Source organism: Hyperolius riggenbachi, chromosome 3, assembly GCF_040937935.1.
Source record: "Hyperolius riggenbachi isolate aHypRig1 chromosome 3, aHypRig1.pri, whole genome shotgun sequence".
NCBI lineage: Eukaryota > Metazoa > Chordata > Amphibia > Anura > Hyperoliidae > Hyperolius > Hyperolius riggenbachi.
Window position 1 is genome coordinate 1627704 of NC_090648.1, and position 19241 is coordinate 1646944.

At 56.7% G+C, this 19241-nt stretch overlaps 1 protein-coding gene across 3 annotated transcripts in view; it reads left to right on the forward strand.

The window, feature by feature from the left end:
• LOC137562450 (monocarboxylate transporter 13-like) overlaps positions 1–19241 on the forward strand; it is a 158900-nt gene that overhangs the window by 121699 nt on the left and 17960 nt on the right. For all 3 annotated transcript variants that reach the window (XM_068273799.1, XM_068273800.1, XM_068273801.1), the window contains exon 5: positions 2197–2937. In XM_068273799.1, the coding sequence (XP_068129900.1) occupies positions 2197–2937 (741 nt within the window). The remainder of the gene's footprint in view (positions 1–2196; positions 2938–19241) is intronic.

Consider the following 19241-nt stretch of genomic DNA (forward strand, 5'->3'; position numbering starts at 1 on the left):
ATTCACCCTGCAGTAGGAGGGGCAGAGTGATAGCTCCTCCCATCTGTCTGTGTCCCCTTTACAGTAGGTTGGGCAGACAGATAGCTCCTCCCATCTGTCTGTGTAGGCTGGGCAGACAGATAGCTCCTCCCATCTGTCTGTGTCCCCTTTACAGTAGGAGAGGCAGAGTGATTGCTCCTCCCATCTGTCTTTGTCCCCTTTACAGTAGGAGAGGCAGAGTGATAGCTCCTCCCATCTGTCTGTGTCCCCTTTACAGTAGGAGAGGCAGAGTGATATCTCCTCCCATCTGTCTGTGTCCCCTTTTCAGTAGGAGAGGCAGAGTGATAGCTCCTCCCATCTGTCTGTGTCCTCTTTACAGTAGGACGGGCAGAGTGATAGCCCCTCCCATCTGTCTGTGTCCCCTTTGCCGAAGAAGATGCAGACTGATAGCTTCTCCCTTCTCTGTGAGTCTCACTGCAGTAGGAGGAGCAGTGTTGTAGCTCCTCCCTTCTCACTGTAAGTCACCCTGCAGTAGGAGGAGCAGAGTGATAGCTCCTCCTTTCTCTCTGTGGGTCACCCTGCAGTAGGAAGAGCAGAGTGATAGCTCCTCCCTTCTCTGTGAGTCACCCTGCATTAGGAGGGGCAGAGTGGTAGCCTCTCCCTTCTGTCTGTAAGTCACCCTGCAGTAGGAGGAGCAGAGTGATAGCCCCTCCCTTCTCTCTGTAAGTCACCCTGCAGTAGGAGGAGTAGAGTGATAGCCCCTCTCTTCTCTCTGTAAGTCACCCTGCAGTAGGAGGAGCAGAGTAATAGCTCCTCCCTTCTCTCTGTGTTACCCTGCAATAGGAGGGGCAGAGTGGTAGCCCCTCCCTTCTCTCTGTAAGTCACCCTGCAGTAGGAGAAGTAGAGTGATAGCCCCTCTCTCCTCTCTGTAAGTCACCCTGCAGTAGGAGGAGCAGAGTAATAGCTCCTCCCTTCTCTCTGTGTTACCCTGCAGTAGGAGGAGCAGAGTGATAGCCCCTCCCTTCTCTCTGTGTAGGAGTGGCAGAGTGATAGCTCCTCCCTTCTCTCTGTGTAGGAGGAGCAGAGTGATAGCCCCTCCCTTCTCTATGTGTAGGAGGGGCAGAGTGATAGCTCCTCCCTTCTCTCTGTGTAGGAGGAGCAGAGTGATAGCTCCTCCCTTCTCTCTGTGTAGGAGGGGCAGAGTGATAGCTCCTCCCTTCTCTCTGAGTAGGAGGGGCAGATTGATAGCTCCTCCCTTCTCTCTGTGTAGGAGGGGCAGAGTTGTAGCTTCGTTCCCTGTAGTGCTGTATAGCGTGTAACATTGTATGAATGGATGACAGTGGATAACCTTGTGTCTTTTGTTTGTGCAGGTCTGGGATGGGCGCTGATATTCTCCCCCTCTATGGCTGCAGTAGGAGGGGCAGAGTGATAGCTCCTCCCTTCTCTCTGTGAAGGAGGGGCAGAGTGGTAGCTCCTCCCTTCTCTCTGTGTGGGAGGGGCAGAGTGATAGCTCCTCCCTTCTCTCTGTGTAGGAGGAGCAGAGTGATAGTTCCTCCCCTCTCTCTGTGTAGGAGGGGCAGAGTGATAGCTCCTCCCTTCTCTCTGTGTAGGAGGAGCAGAGTGATAGGTCCTCCCTTCTCTCTGTGTAGGAGAGGCAGAGTGATAGCTCCTCCCTTCTCTCTGTGTAGGAGGGGCAGAGTGATAGCTCCTCCCTTCTCTCTGTGTAGGAGAGGCAGAGTGATAGCTCCTCCCTTCTCTCTGTGTAGGAGGGGCAGAGTGATAGCTCCTCCCTTCTCTCTGTGTAGGAGGAGCAGAGTGATAGCTCCTCCCTTCTCTCTGTGTAGGAGGGGCAGAGTGATAGCTCCTCCCTTCTCTCTGTGTAGGAGGGGCAGAGTGATAGCTCCTCCCTTCTCTCTGTGTAGGAGGAGCAGAGTGGTAGCTCCTCCCTTCTCTCTGTGTAGGAGGAGCAGAGTGGTAGCTCCTCCCTTCTCTCTGTGTAGGAGGGGCAGAGTGGTAGCTCCTCCCTTCTCTCTGTGTGGGAGGGGCAGAGTGGTAGTTCCTCCCTTCTCTCTGTGTAGGAGGTGCAGAGTGATAGCTCCTCCCTTCTCTCTGTGTAGGAGGGGCAGAGTTGTAGCTTCGTTCCCTGTAGTGCTGTATAGCGTGTAACATTGTATAAATGGATGACAGTGGATAACCTTGTGTCTCTTGTTTGTGCAGGTCTGGGATGGGCGCTGATATTCTCCCCCTCTATGGCTGCAGTGACCTGCTATTTCTCCCACCGCCGCTCCCTGGCCACAGGCTTTGTCTTGACGGGTGCTGGTGTGTTCTCCTTCGCCCTGACGCCTCTTGTGCAGTACCTGGTGGAGATGTACTCCTGGCGGGGGGCCATGCTGCTGCTGTCTGGCGTGCTGCTTCATTCTGTGCCTTGTGGAGCTCTGCTGAGGACCGCCTCTAATGACCCTCCCCCCACCCCGCAGCAGCGCTCCTTCCTGTGGGGGTGGGAACTGCTGTGCAATGGGCCATTCCTGCGGTACTGTCTGGCCATCACCTTGATCAATGCTGCTTACTTTGTGCCCTTTGCCCATCTGGTGACCCACATGCGGGCGAGAGGAGCCACGGAGCGCCAGGCTGCGTTTCTGATGTCCCTCGTAGGCGTGGCTGACGTTGGTGGGCGCCTTTTCGCCGGATGGCTATCAGATCTCAACCCAAAGTGCACATTGCTTTTCCTCAGTATGTGGACGGGAGCTACAGCTTTGGTCCTGGGACTCCTCCCCCTGGCGGGTAGTGAGGTGGAGATGGGCGTGGCTGCAGTTGGCTTTGGATTTTGTGCTGGAGCTCTGACTCCTGGGGTTTTCTCTGGCCTGACCTGGGTAGTGGAAAAAGACAAAGTTCTTCCTGCTCTGGGATTGCTGCAGATGCTGGAGAGTGTGGGGGGACTGCTGGGACCACCCATATCAGGTAATCCACTAACAAGGCATGGGGAGGGGGGAGATTCTAGGGGTCTGGAAAATTAATGAGGTGTTCTGGAGGTTAAGTGGGGGTTCTGGAGGAGATAGTGATGGTTCTGGAGGTTCAGTGAGGGATCAGGAGGAGATAGTGATGGTTCTGGAGGTTCAGTGAGGGGTCTAGAGGAGGTTTAGTGATGGTTCTGGAGGTTCAGTGAGGGATCTGGAGGAGATAGTGATGGTTCTGGAGGTTCAGTGAGGGGTCTAGAGGAGGTTTAGTGATGATTCTGGAGGGTTAGTGAGGGGTCTAGAGGAGGTTCAGTAAGGGATCTGGAGAAGATAGTGATGGTTCTGGAGGTTCAGTGAGGGATCTGGAGGAGATAGTGATGGTTCTGGAGGTTCAGTGAGGGGTCTAGAGGAGGTTTAGTGATGGTTCTGGAGGTTCAGTGAGGGATCTGGAGGAGATAGTGATGGTTCTGGAGGTACAGTGAGGGGTCTAGAGGAGGTTTAGTGATGGTTCTGGAGGATCAGTGAGGGATCTGGAGGAGATAGTGATGGTTCTGGAGGTTCAGTGAGTGGTATAGATTAGGTTTAGTGATGGTTCTGGAGGTTCAGTGAGGGGTCTAGAGGAGGTTTAGTGATGGTTCTGGTGGTTCAGTGAGGGGTCTAGAGGAGGTTTAGTGATGGTTCTGGAGGTTCAGTGAGGGGTCTAGAGGAGGTTTAGTGATGGTTCTAGAGGTTCAGTGAGGGAGCTGGAGGAGATAGTGATGGTTCTGGATATTCAGTGAGGGGTCTAGAGGAGGTTTAGTGATGGTTCTGGAGGTTCAGTGAGGGATCTGGGGGAGATAGTGATGGTTTTGGAGGTTCAGTGAGGGGTCTAGAGGAGATATGGTTGGTTCTGGAGGTTCAGTGAGGGATCTGGGGGAGATAGTGATGGTTCTGGAGGTTCAGTGAGGGGTCTAGAGGAGGTTTAGTGATAGTTCTGGAGGTTCAGTGAGGGATCTGGAGGAGATAGTGATGGTTCTGGGGGTTCAGTGAGGGATCTGGAGGAGATAGTGATGGTTCTGGAGGTTCAGTGAGGGATCTGGAGGAGATAGTGATGGTTCTGGAGGTTCAGTGAGGGATCTGGAGGAGATAGTGATGGTTCTGGAGGTTCAGTGAGGGATCTGGAGGAGATAGTGATAGTTCTGGAGGTTCAGTGGGGGATCTGGCGGAGATAGTGATGGTTCTGGAGGTTCAGTGAGGGATCTGGAGGAGATAGTGATGGTTCTGGAGGTTCAGTGAGGGATCTAGAGGAGATAGTGATGGTTCTGGAGGTTCAGTGAGGGATCTGGAGGAGATAGTGATGGTTCTGGAGGTTCAGTGAGGGATCTGGAGGAGATAGTGATGGTTCTGGAGGTTCAGTGAGGGATCTAGAGGAGATAGTGATGGTTCTGGAGGTTCAGTGAGGGATCTGGAGGAGATAGTGATGGTTCTGGAGGTTCAGTGAGGGATCTGGAGGAGATAGGGATGGTTCTGGAGGTTCAGTGAGGGATATGGAGGAGATAGTGATGGTTCTGGAGGTTCAGTGAGGGGTCTAGAGGAGGTTTAGTGATAGTTCTGAAGGTTCAGTGAGGGATCTGGAGGAGATAGTGATGGTTCTGGAGGTTCAGCGAGGGATCTGGAGGAGATAGTGATGGTTCTGGAGGTTCAGTGAGGGGTCTGGAGGAGACAGTGATGGTTCTGGAGGTCCAGTGAGGGATCTGGAGGAGATAGTGATGGTTCTGGAGGTCCAGTGAGGGATCTGGAGGAGATAGTGATGGTTCTGGAGGTTCAGTGAGGGATCTAGAGGAGATAGTGATGGTTCTGGAGGTTCAGCGAGGGATCTGGAGGAGATAGTAATGGTTCTGGAGGTTCAGTGAGGGGTCTAGAGGAGGTTTAGTGATGGTTCTGGAGGTTCAGTGAGGGGTCTAGAGGAGGTTTAGTGATGGTTCTGGAGGTTCAGTGAGGGATCTGGAGGAGATAGTGATAGTTCTGGAGGTTCAGTGAGGGATCTGGAGAAGATAGTGATGGTTCTGGAGGTTCAGTGAGGGATCTGGAGGAGGTTTAGTGATGGTTCTGGAGGTTCATTGAGGGATCTGGAGGAGATAGTAATGGTTCTGGAGGTTCAGTGAGGGGTCTAGAGGAGGTTTAGTGATAGTTCTGGAGGTTCAGTGAGGGGTCTAGAGGAGGTTTAGTGATGGTTCTGGAGGTTCAGTGAGGGATCTGGAGGAGATAGTGATAGTTCTGGAGGTTCAGTGAGGGATCTGGAGAAGATAGTGATGGTTCTGGAGGTTCAGTGAGGGATCTGGAGGAGGTTTAGTGATGGTTCTGGAGGTTCATTGAGGGATCTGGAGGAGATAGTAATGGTTCTGGAGGTTCAGTGAGGGGTCTAGAGGAGGTTTAGTGATGGTTCTGGAGGTTCAGTGAGGGGTCTAGAGGTTAAGTAGTACTTAATATGTTGCTCACTTCTTCTCCATAATATAAAGTACATGAGGAATCCTGCTGAGCAAGCTCCACAAACATCTACCATGGTCATTACTATCCCTCTGCTGGAAGGTTCTATGATATTATGTAGGGTGAAGCACTCAGGCTGTGGGAGGTTGAGCTTGCTGCCCTGACTGAAGAGTTATGTTTGGCTGCAGAAGTCCAGTGAAGTAGTAACTTTCTGTGGTTTCAGATGAGGTGAGGAGGTGTCTCAGGTTTGCTGTGAAATACTGTAGAATCCCTTTATAGTAAACTTCAAAGGAGCTAGCCAAGTAGTTTACTATATGAGAGGTTTCCTTTATCAGGATTGGTCATACATTGTATATTTATACAGGGGCAAGGTCAGGCCTGGCGGTACTAGAGCCAGAAGTTTACTATATCAGAGTTTAGTACAAGATTCTACATTATAATCCCTACTTCCTGATTCTGACCAAAGGGCCTTGTCTCCAGGGTACATCATGTTCATGTGCTCCCCATAGCCTGGCTCCTCCCTCCCCCATAGCCTGGCTCCTCCCTGCGGGGTACATCATGTGCTCCCCATAGCCTGGCTCCTCCCTTCTGAGTACATCATGTTCATGTGCTCCCCATAGCCTGGCTCCTCCCCCTGGGTACATCATGTTCATGTGCTCCCCCATAGCCTGGCTCCTCCCCCTGGGTACATCATGTTCATGTGCTCCCCATAGCCTGGCTCCTCCCTCCTGAGTACATCATGTTCATGTGCTCCCCATAGCCTGGCTCCTCCCTCCCCCATAACCTGTCTTCTCCCTCCTGGGTACATCATGTGCTCCCCCATAGCCTGGCCCCCTCCTCCGGGGTACATCATGTGCTCCCCTTAGCCTGGCTCCTCCCTTCTGGGTACATCATGTTCCTGTGCTACCCCATAGCCTGGCTCCTCCCTCCTGGGTACATTATGTTGATGTGCTACCCCATAGCCTGGCTCCTCCCTCCTGGGTACATCATTTTCATGTGCTCCCCATAGCCTGGCTCCTCCCTCCTGGGTACATCATGTGCTCCCCATAGCCTGGCTCCTCCCTCCTAGGTACATCATGTTCATGTGCTCCCCCATAGCCTGGCCCCTCCCCCTGGGTACATCATGTTCATGTGCTCCCCCATAGCCTGGCCCCTTCCTCCTGGGTACATCATGTTCATGTGCTCCCCCATAGCCTGGCTCCTCCCTCCTGGGCACATCATGTTCATGTGCTCCCCATAGCCTGGCTCCTCCCTCCTGGGTACATCATGTGCCCCCCATAGCCTGGCTCCTTCCTCCTGGGTACATCATGTTCATGTGCTCCCCCATAGCCTGGCTCCTCTCTCCTTGGTACATCATGTGCTCCCCATAGCCTGGCTCCTCCCTCCTTGGTACATCATGTTCATGTGCTCCCCATAGCCTGGCTCCTCCCTCCCCCATAGCCTGGCTCCTCCCTGCGGGGTACATCATGTGCTCCCCATAGCCTGGCTCCTCCCTCCTGGGTACATCATGTTCATCTGCTCCCAATAGCCTGGCTCCTCCCTCCTGGGTACATTATGTTCATGTGCTCCCCCATAGCCTGGCTCCTCCCTCCTTGGTACATCATGTTCATGTGCTCCCCATAGCCTGGCTCCCCCATAGCCTGGCTCCTCCCCCTGGGTACATCATGTTCATGTGCTCCCCATAGCCTGGCTCCTCCCTCCTTGGTACATCATGTTCATGTGCTCCCCCATAGCCTTGCTCCTCCCTCCTGGGTACATCATGTTCATGTGCTCCCCCATAGCCTGGCTCCTCTCTCCTTGGTACATCATGTGCTCCCCATAGCCTGGCTCCTCCCTCCTTGGTACATCATGTTCATGTGCTCCCCATAGCCTGGCTCCTCCCTCCCCCATAGCCTGGCTCCTCCCTGCGGGGTACATCATGTGCTCCCCATAGCCTGGCTCCTCCCTCCTGGGTACATCATGTTCATCTGCTCCCAATAGCCTGGCTCCTCCCTCCTGGGTACATTATGTTCATGTGCTCCCCCATAGCCTGGCTCCTCCCTCCTTGGTACATCATGTTCATGTGCTCCCCATAGCCTGGCTCCCCCATAGCCTGGCTCCTCCCCCTGGGTACATCATGTTCATGTGCTCCCCATAGCCTGGCTCCTCCCTCCTGGGTACATCATGTTCATGTGCTCCCCCATAGCCTGGCTCCTCCCCCTGGGTACATCATGTGCTCCCCCATAGCCTGGCTCCTCCCTCCTGGGTACATCATGTTCATGTGCTCCCCCATAGCCTGGCTCCTCCCCCTGGGTACATCATGTTCATGTGCTCCCCATAGCCTGGCTCCTCCCCCTGGGTACATCATGTTCATGTGCTCCCCATAGCCTGGCTCCTCCCTCCTGGGTACATCATGTTCATGTGCTCCCCCATAGCCTGGCTCCTCCCCCTGGGTACATCATGTTCATGTGCTCCCCATAGCCTGGCTCCTCCCTCCTGGGTACATCATGTTCATGTGCTCCCCATAGCCTGGCTCCTCCCCCTGGGTACATCATGTTCATGTGCTCCCCATAGCCTGGCTCCTCCCTCCTTGGTACATCATGTTCATGTGCTCCCCATAGCCTGGCTCCTCCCCCTGGGTACATCATGTGCTCCCCATAGCCTGGCTCCTCCCTCCTTGGTACATCATGTTCATGTGCTCCCCCATAGCCTGGCTCCTCCCCCTGGGTACATCATGTTCATGTGCTCCCCATAGCCTGGCTCCTTCCTCCTGGGTACATCATGTTCATGTGCTCCCCCATAGCCTGGCCCCTCCCTCCTGGGTACATCATGTGCTCCCCCATAGCCTGGCTCCTCCCCCTGGGTACATCATGTTCATGTTCTCCCCCATAGCCTGGCTCCTCCCTCCTGGGTACATCATGTGCTCCCCCATAGCCTGGCTCCCCCCCCTCATAGCCTGGCTCCTCCTTCCTGGGTACATCATGTTCATGTGCTCCCCATAGCCTTGCTCCTCCCCCTGGGTACATCATGTTCATGTGCTCCACCATACCCTGGCTCCTCCCTCCTGGGTACATCATGTTCATGTGCTCCCCATAGCCTGGCTCCTCCCTCCTGGGTACATCATGTTCATGTGCTCCCCATAGCCTGGCTCCTCCCTCCTGAGTACATCATGTTCATGTGCTCCCCATAGCCTGGCTCCTCCCTCCCCCATAACCTGGCTTCTCCCTCCTGGGTACATCATGTGCTCCCCCATAGCCTGGCCCCCTCCTCCGGGGTACATCATGTTCATGTGCTCCCCCTTAGCCTGGCTCCTCCCTTCTGGGTACATCATGTTCCTGTGCTACCCCATAGCCTGGCTCCTCCCTCCTGGGTACATTATGTTGATGTGCTACCCCATAGCCTGGCTCCTCCCTCCTGGGTACATCATTTTCATGTGCTCCCCATAGCCTGGCTCCTCCCTCCTGGGTACATCATGTGCTCCCCATAGCCTGGCTCCTCCCTCCTAGGTACATCATGTTCATGTGCTCCCCCATAGCCTGGCTCCTCCCCCTGGGTACATCATGTTCATGTGCTCCCCCATAGCCTGGCCCCTTCCTCCTGGGTACATCATGTTCATGTGCTCCCCCATAGCCTGGCCCCTTCCTCCTGGGTACATCATGTTCATGTGCTCCCCCATAGCCTGGCTCCTCCCTCCTGGGCACATCATGTGCTCCACCATACCCTGGCTCCTCCCCCTGGGTACATCATGTTCATGTGCTCCCCCATAGCCTGGCTCCTTCCTCCTGGGTACATCATGTTCATGTTCTCCCCCATAGCCTGGCTCCTCCCTCCTGGGTACATCATGTGCTCCCCCATAGCCTGGCTCCTCCCTCCCCCATAGCCTGGCTCCTCCTTCCTGGTTACATCATGTTCATTTGCTCCCCCATAGCCTGGCTCCTCCCTCCCCCATAGCCTGGCTCCTCCTTCCTGGGTACATCATGTTCATGTGCTACCCATAGCCTGGCTCCTCCCCCTGGGTACATCAAGTTCATGTGCTCCACCATACCCTGGCTCCTCCCTCCTGGGTACATCATGTTCATGTGCTCCCCATAGCCTGGCTCCTCCCTCCTGAGTACATCATGTTCATGTGCTCCCCATAGCCTGGCTCCTCCCTCCTGGGTACATCATGTTCATGTGCTCCCCATAGCCTGGCTCCTCCCTCCTGAGTACATCATGTTCATGTGCTCCCCCATAGCCTGGCTCCTCCCTCCTGAGTACATCATGTTCATGTGCTCCCCATAGCCTGGCTCCTCCCCCTGGGTACATCATGTGCTCCCCCATAGCCTGGCTCCTCCCTCCTGGGTACATCATGTTCATGTGCTCCCCATAGCCTGGCTCCTCCCTCCTGGGTACATCATGTTCATGTGCTCCCCATAGCCTGGCTCCTCCCTCCTGAGTACATCATGTTCATGTGCTCCCCCATAGCCTGGCTCCTCCCTCCTGAGTACATCATGTTCATGTGCTCCCCATAGCCTGGCTCCTCCCTCCTAAATTCATCATGTTTATGTGCTCCCCATAGCCTGGCTCCTCCCTCCTGGGTACATCACGTGTATGTGCTCCCCCATAGCCTGGCTCCTCCCCCTGGGTACATCATGTGCTCCCCCATAGCCTGGATCCTCTCTCCTGGGTACATCATGTGCTCCCCCATATCCTGGCTCCTCCCTCCTGGGTACATCGTGTTCATGTGCTCCCCCATAGCCTGGCTCCTCCCTCCTGGGTACATCATGTTCCTGTGCTCCCCCATAGCCTGGCTCCTCCCCAGAGCCGGGACAAGGTCCTCCAGCACCCAAGGCTGAGACACCAAAGTGCGCCCCTCCATCCTGCCACCCCAGCCATCACACACTGATTGCTATTGGACTAAGAGGGCCACAAGGCCCACAACCTCCCCTCCTACACTGCGCCCTGAGGCTGGAGCCTCTCCAGCCTATGCCTCGGCCTGGCCCTGCTCCTCCCTCCTGGGTACATCATGTTCATGTGCTCCCCATAGCCTGGCTCCTCCCTCCTGAGTACATCATGTTCTCCCCCATAGCCTGGCTCCTCCCTCCTGAGTACATCATGTTCATGTGCTCCCCATAGCCTGGCTCCTCCCCCTGGGTACATCATGTTCATGTGCTCCCCATAGCCTGGCTCCTCCCTCCTGAGTACATCATGTTCATGTGCTCCCCATAGCCTGGCTCCTCCCTTCTGAGTACATCATGTTTATGTGCTCCCCATAGCCTGGCTCCTCCCTCCTGGGTACATCATGTGCTCCCTCATAGCCTGGCTCCTCCCCCCTGGGTACATCATGTTCATGTGCTCCCCCATAGCCTGGCTCCTCCCTCCTGGGTACATCATGTGCTCCCCCATATCCTGGCTCCTCCCCCCTGGGTACATCATGTTCATGTGCTCCCCCATAGCCTGGCTCCTCCCTCCTGGGTACATCATGTTGATGTGCTACCCCATAGCCTGGCTCCTCCCTCCTGGGTACATCGTGTTCATGTGCTCCCCATAGCCTGGCTCCTCCCCCTGGGTACATCGTGTTCATGTGCTCCCCCATAGCCTGGCTCCTCCCCCCGGGTACATCGTGTTTATGTGCTCCCCCATAGCCTTGCTCCTCCCCCTGGGTACATCATGTTCATGTGCTCCCCAATAGCCTGGTTCCCCCCCCCCCCCCTGGGTACATCATGTTCATGTGCTCCCCCATAGCCTGGCTCCTCCCTCCTGGGTACATCATGTTGATGTGCTACCCCATAGCCTGGCTCCTCCCTCCTGGGTACATCGTGTTAATGTGCTCCCCATAGCCTGGCTCCTCCCCCTGGGTACATCATGTTGATGTGCTACCCCATAGCCTGGCTCCTCCCTCCTGGGTACATCGTGTTAATGTGCTCCCCATAGCCTGGCTCCTCCCCCTGGGTACATCATGTTCATGTGCTCCCCCATAGCCTGGCTCCTCCCCCTGGGTACATCGTGTTCATGTGCTCCCCCATAGCCTGGCTCCTCCCCCTGGGTACATCGTGTTCCTGTGCTCCCTCATAGCCTGGCTCCTCCCTCCTGGGTACATCATGTTCATGTGCTCCCCATAGCCTGGCTCCTCCCTCCTGGGTACATCATGTGCTCCCCCATAGCCTGGCTCCTCCCTCCTGGGTACATCATGTTTATGTGCTCCCCATAGCCTGGCTCCTCCCCCCTGGGTACATCATGTTCATGTGCTCCCCCATAGCCTGGCTCCTCCCCCTGGGTACATCATGTCCATGTGCTCCCCCACAGCCTGGCTCCTCCCCCTGGGTACATCGTGTTCATGTGCTCCCCCATAGCCTGGCTCCTCCCTCCTGGGTACATCATGTGCTCCCCCATAGCCTGACTCCTCCCCCCTGGGTACATCGTGTTCATGTGCTCCCCCATAGCCTGGCTCCTCCCCCTGGGTACATCGTGTTCATGTGCTCCCCCATAGCCTGGCTCCTCCCCCTGGGTACATCGTGTTCATGTGCTCCCCATAGCCTGGCTCCTCCCCCTGGGTACATCATGTTCATGTGCTCCCCCATAGCCTGGCTCCTCCCTCCTGGGCACATCATGTGCTCCCCTATAGCCTGGCTCCTCCCTCCTGGGTACATCATGTGCTCTCCTATAGCCTGGCTCCTTCCTCCTGGGCACATCATGTGCTCCCCATAGCCTAGCTCCTCCCTCCTGGGTACATCATGTGCTCCCCCATAGCCTGGCTCCTCCCCCTGGGTACGTCGTGATCATGTGCTACCCCATAGCCTGGCTCCCCCCTGGGTACATCATGTTCATGTGCTCCCCATAGCCTGGCTCCTCCCTCCTGGGTACATCATGTGCTCCCCATAGCCTGGCTCCTCCCTCCTGGGTACATCATGTTCATGTGCTCCCCATCGCCTGGCTCCTCCCCCCTGGGTACATCATGTTCATGTGCTCCCCCATAGCCTGACTCCTCCCCCCTGGGTACATCGTGTTCATGTGCTCCCCCATAGCCTGGCTTCTCCCCCTGCGTACATCGTGTTCATGTGCTCCCCCATAGCCTTGCTCCTCCCTCCTGGGCACATCATGTGCTCCTCCATAGCCTGGCTCCTCCCCCTGTGTACATCGTGTTCATGTGCTCCCCCATAGCCTGGCTCCTCCCCCTGGGTACATCGTGTTCATGTGCTCCCCCATAGCCTGGCTCCTCCCTCCTGGGCACATCATGTGCTCCCCATAGCCTGGCTCCTCCCCCTGGGTACATCATGTTCATGTGCTCCCCATAGCCTGGATCCTCTCTCCTGGGTACATCATGTTCATGTGCTCCCCCATAGCCTGGCTCCTCCCTCCTGGGTACATCGTGTTAATGTGTTCCCTCATAGCCTGGCTCCTCCCTCCTGGGTACATCATGTTCATGTGCTCCCCATAGCCTGGCTCCTCCCCCTGGGTACATCATGTGCTCCCCCATAGCCTGGCTCCTTCCTCCTGGGTACATCATGTTCATGTGCTCCCCCATAGCCTGGCTCCTCCGCCTGGGTACATCATGTTCATGTGCTCCCCCATAGCCTGGCTCCTCCCTCCTGGGCACATCATGTGCTCCCCATAGCCTGGCTCCTCCCCCTGGGTACATCATGTTCATGTGCTCCCCATAGCCTGGCTCCTCTCTCCTGGGTACATCATGTGCTCCCCCATAGCCTGGCTCCTCACTCCTGGATACATCATGTTAATGTGCTCCCCCATAGCCTGGCTCCTCCCCCTGGGTACATCATGTTCATGTGCTCCCCCATAGCCTGGCTCCTTCCTCCTGGGTACATCATGTTCATGTGCTCCCCCATAGCCTGACTCCTCCCCCCTGGGTACATCGTGTTCATGTGCTCCCCCATAGCCTGGCTTCTCCCCCTGCGTACATCGTGTTCATGTGCTCCCCCATAGCCTTGCTCCTCCCCCTGGGTACATCATGTTCATGTGCTCCCCAATAGCCTGGTTCCCCCCCCCCCCCCCTGGGTACATCATGTTCATGTGCTCCCCCATAGCCTGGCTCCTCCCTCCTGGGTACATCATGTTGATGTGCTACCCCATAGCCTGGCTCCTCCCTCCTGGGTACATCGTGTTAATGTGCTCCCCATAGCCTGGCTCCTCCCCCTGGGTACATCATGTTGATGTGCTACCCCATAGCCTGGCTCCTCCCTCCTGGGTACATCGTGTTAATGTGCTCCCCATAGCCTGGCTCCTCCCCCTGGGTACATCATGTTTATGTGCTCCCCCATAGCCTGGCTCCTCCCCCTGGGTACATCGTGTTCATGTGCTCCCCCATAGCCTGGCTCCTCCCCCTGGGTACATCGTGTTCCTGTGCTCCCTCATAGCCTGGCTCCTCCCTCCTGGGTACATCATGTTCATGTGCTCCCCATAGCCTGGCTCCTCCCTCCTGAGTACATCATGTTCATGTGCTCCCCCACAGCCTGGCTCCTCCCTCCTGGGTACATCATGTTCATGTTCTCCCCCATAGCCTGGCTCCTCCCTCCTGGGTACATCATGTGCTCCCCCATAGCCTGGCTCCCCCCCCCCCCTCATAGCCTGGCTCCTTCTTCCTGGGTACATCATGTTCATGTGCTCCCCATAGCCTGGCTCCTCCCCCTGGGTACATCATGTTCATGTGCTCCACCATACCCTGGCTCCTCCTTCCTGGGTACATCATGTTCATGTGCTCCCCATAGCCTGGCTCCTCCCTCCTGGGTACATCATGTTCATGTGCTCCCCATAGCCTGGCTCCTCCCTCCTGAGTACATCATGTTCATGTGCTCCCCATAGCCTGGCTCCTCCCTCCCCCATAACCTGGCTTCTCCCTCCTGGGTACATCATGTGCTCCCCCATAGCCTGGCCCCCTCCTCCGGGGTACATCATGTTCATGTGCTCCCCCATAGCCTGGCTCCTCCCTCCTGGGTACATCATGTGCTCCCCATAGCCTGGCTCCTCCCTCCTAGGTACATCATGTTCATGTGCTCCCCCATAGCCTGGCTCCTCCCCCTGGGTACATCATGTTCATGTGCTCCCCCATAGCCTGGCCCCTTCCTCCTGGGTACATCATGTTCATGTGCTCCCCCATAGCCTGGCCCCTTCCTCCTGGGTACATCATGTTCATTTGCTCCCCCATAGCCTGGCTCCTCCCTCCTGGGCACATCATGTGCTCCCCCATAGCCTGGCTCCTTCCTCCTGGGTACATCATGTTCATGTGCTCCCCCATAGCCTGGCTCCTCCCTCCTGGGTACATCATGTTCATGTTCTCCCCCATAGCCTGGCTCCTCCCTCCTGGGTACATCATGTGCTCCCCCATAGCCTGGCTCCTCCCTCCCCCATAGCCTGGCTCCTCCTTCCTGGTTACATCATGTTCATTTGCTCCCCCATAGCCTGGCTCCTCCCTCCCCCATAGCCTGGCTCCTCCTTCCTGGGTACATCATGTTCATGTGCTACCCATAGCCTGGCTCCTCCCCCTGGGTACATCAAGTTCATGTGCTCCACCATACCCTGGCTCCTCCCTCCTGGGTACAGCATGTTCATGTGCTACCCATAGCCTGGCTCCTCCCCCTGGGTACATCAAGTTCATGTGCTCCACCATACCCTGGCTTCTCCCTCCTGGGTACAGCATGTTCATGTGCTCCCCATAGCCTGGCTCCTCCCTCCTGGGTACATCATGTTCATGTGCTCCCCATAGCCTGGATCCTCCCCCTGGGTACATCATGTGCTCCCCATAGCCTGGCTCCTCTCTCCTGGGTACATCATGTTCATGTGCTCCCCCATAGCCTGGCTCCTCCCCCTGGGTACATCATGTTCATGTGCTCCCCCATAGCCTGGCTCCTCCTTCCTGGGTACATCATGTTCATGTGCTCCCCATAGCCTGGCTCCTCCCTCCTGGGCACATCATGTGCTCCCCCATAGCCTGGCTCCTCCCTCCTGAGTACATCATGTTTATATGCTCACCATACCCTGGCTCCTTCCTCCTGGGTACATCATGTTCATGTGCTCCCCATAGCCTGGCTCCTCCCCCTGGGTACATCATGTTCATGTGCTCCCCATAGCCTGGCTCCTCCCTCCTAAATTCATCATATTCATGTGCTCCCCATAGCCTGGATCCTCTCTCCTGGGTACATCATGTGCTCCCCCATAGCCTGGCTCCTCCCTCCTGGGCACATCATGTGCTCCCCCATAGCCTGGCTCCTCCCTCCTGAGTACATCATGTTTATATGCTCACCATACCCTGGCTCCTTCCTCCTGGGTACATCATGTTCATGTGCTCCCCATAGCCTGGCTCCTCCCCCTGGGTACATCATGTTCATGTGCTCCCCATAGCCTGGCTCCTCCCTCCTGGGTACATCATGTTCATGTGCTCCCCATAGCCTGGCTCCTCCCTCCTGGGTACATCATATTCATGTGCTCCCCATAGCCTGGATCCTCCCCCTGGGTACATCATGTGCTCCCCCATAGCCTGGATCCTCTCTCCTGGGTACATCATGTGCTCCCCCATATCCTGGCTCCTCCCTCCTGGGTACATCGTGTTCATGTGCTCCCCCATAGCCTGGCTCCTCCCTCCTGGGTACATCATGTTCATGTGCTCCCCCATAGCCTGGCTCCTCCCCAGAGCCGGGACAAGGTCCTCCAGCACCCAAGGCTGAGACACCAAAGTGCGCCCCTCCATCCTGCCACCCCAGCCATCACACACTGATTGCTATTGGACTAAGAGGGCCACAAGGCCCACAACCTCCCCTCCTACACTGCGCCCTGAGGCTGGAGCCTCTCCAGCCTATGCCTCGGCCCGGCCCTGCTCCTCCCTCCTGGGTACATCATGTTCATGTGCTCCCCATAGCCTGGCTCCTCCCTCCTGAAGACATCATGTGCTCCCCCATAGCCTGGCTCCTCCCTCCTGAGTACATCATGTTCATGTGCTCCCCATAGCCTGGCTCCTCCCCCTGGGTACATCATGTTCATGTGCTCCCCATAGCCTGGCCCCTTCCTCCTGGGTACATCATGTTCATGTGCTCCCCATAGCCTGGCTCCTCCCTCCTGAGTACATCATGTTCATGTGCTCCCCATAGCCTGGCTCCTCCCCCTGGGTACATCATGTTCATGTGCTCCCCATAGCCTGGCCCCTTCCTCCTGGGTACATCATGTTCATGTGCTCCCCATAGCCTGGCTCCTCCCTCCTGAGTACATCATGTTCATGTGCTCCCCATAGCCTGGCTCCTCCCCCTGGGTACATCATGTTCATGTGCTCCCCATAGCCTGGCTCCTCCCTCCTGAGTACATCATGTTCATGTGCTCCCCATAGCCTGGCTCCTCCCTCCTGAGTACATCATGTTTATGTGCTCCCCATAGCCTGGCTCCTCCCTTCTGGGTACATCATGTGCTCCCTCATAGCCTGGCTCCTCCCCCCTGGGTACATCATGTTCATGTGCTCCCCCATAGCCTGGCTCCTCCCTCCTGGGTACATCATGTGCTCCCCCATATCCTGGCTCCTCCCCCCTGGGTACATCATGTTCATGTGCTCCCCCATAGCCTGGCTCCTCCCTCCTGGGTACATCATGTTGATGTGCTACCCCATAGCCTGGCTTCTCCCTCCTGGGTACATCGTGTTTATGTGCTCCCCATAGCCTGGCTCCTCCCCCTGGGTACATCATGTTCATGTGCTCCCTCATAGCCTGGCTCCTCCCCCCTGGGTACATCATGTTCATGTGCTCCCCCATAGCCTGGCTCCTCCCTCCTGGGTACATCATGTGCTCCCCCATATCCTGGCTCCTCCCCCCTGGGTACATCATGTTCATGTGCTCCCCATAGCCTGGCTCCTCCCTCCTGGGTACATCATGTGCTCCCCATAGCCTGGCTCCTCCCCCTGGGTACATCGTGTTCATGTGCTCCCCCATAGCCTGGCTCCTCCCCCCGGGTACATCGTGTTTATGTGCTCCCCCATAGCCTTGCTCCTCCCCCTGGGTACATCATGTTCATGTGCTCCCCAATAGCCTGGTTCCCCCCCCCCCCCTGGGTACATCATGTGCTCCCCCATAGCCTTGCTCCTCCCCCTGGGTACATCATGTTCATGTGCTCCCCAATAGCCTGGTTCCCCCCCCCCCCCTGGGTACATCATGTTCATGTGCTCCCCCATAGCCTGGCTCCTCCCCCTGGGTACATAATGTTCATGTGCTACCCATAGCCTGGCTCCTCCCCCTGGGTACATCATGTTCATGTGCTCCCCCATAGCCTGGCTCCTCCGTCCTGGGTACATCATGTTGATGTGCTCCCCCATAGCCTGGCTCCTCCCTCCTGGGCACATCATGTGCTCCCCATAGCCTAGCTCCTCCCTCCTGGGTACATCATGTGCTCCCCCATAGCCTGGCTCCTCCCCCTGGGTACGTCGTGATCATGTGCTACCCCATAGCCTGGCTCCCCCCTGGGTACATCATGTTCATGTGCTCACCATAGCCTGGCTCCTCCCTCCTGGGTACATCATGTGCTCCCCATAGCCTGGCTCCTCCCTCCTGGGTACATCATGTTCATGTGCTCACCATAGCCTGGCTCCTCCCTCCTGGGTACATCATGTGCTCCCCCATATCCTGGCTCCTCCCTCCTGGGTACATCATGTTCATGTGCTCCCCCATAGCCTGACTCCTCCCCCCTGGGTACATCGTGTTCATGTGCTCCCCCATAGCCTGGCTTCTCCCCCTGCGTACATCGTGTTAATGTGCTCCCCCATAGCCTGGCTCCTCCCCCTGGGTACATCGTGTTCATGTGCTCCCCCATAGCCTGGCTCCTCCCTACTGGGCACATCATGTGCTCCCCATAGCCTGGCTCCTCCCCCTGGGTACATCATGTTCATGTGCTCCCCCATAGCCTGGCTCCTCCCCCTGTGTACATCATGTTCATGTGCTCCCCATAGCCTGGCTCCTCCCTCCTGGGTACATCATGTTCATGTGCTCCCCCATAGCCTGGCTCCTCCCCCTGGGTACATCGTGTTCATGTGCTCCCCCATAGCCTGGTTCCTCCCTCCTGGGCACATCATGTGCTCCCCCATAGCCTGGCTCCTCCCCCTGGGTACATCATGTTCATGTGCTCCCCATAGCCTGACTCCTCCCTCCCCCATAGCCTGGCTCCTCCTTCCTGGGTAAATCATGTTCATGTGCTCCCCATAGCCTGGCTCCTCTCCCCTGGGTACATCGTGTTCATGTGCTCCCCCATAGCCTGGCTCCTCCCTCCTGGGCACATCATGTGCTCCCCCATAGCCTGGCTCCTCCCCCTGTGTACATCATGTTCATGTGCTCCGCATAGCCTGACTCCTCCCTCCCCCATAGCCTGGCTCCTCCTTCCTGGGTACATCATGTTCATGTGCTCCCCATAGCCTGGCTCCTCCCCCTGGGTACATCGTGTTCATGTGCTCCCCCATAGCCTGGCTCCTCCCTCCTGGGCACATCATGTGCTCCCCTATAGCCTGGCTGCTCCCTCCTGGGTACATCATGTGCTCCCCCGTAGCCTGGCTCCTCCCTCCTGGGTACATCATGTGCTCTCTCCTATAGCCTGGCTCCTCCCTTCTGGGTACATCATGTGCTCCCCATAGCCTGGCTGTCTCCCTCCTGGGTACATCATGTTCATGTACTACCCCATAGCTTGGCTCCTCCCTCCTGGGCACATCATGTTCATGTGCTCCCCATAGCCTGGCTCCTCCCTCCTGGGTACATCATGTGTATGTGCTCCCCCATAGCCTGGCTCCTCCCACCTGGGTACATTATGTGCTCCCCATAGCCTGGCTCCTCCCTCCTGGGTACATCATGTGCTCCCCATAGCCTGGCTCCTCCCCCCTGATTACATCGTGTTCATGTGCTCCCCCATAGCCTG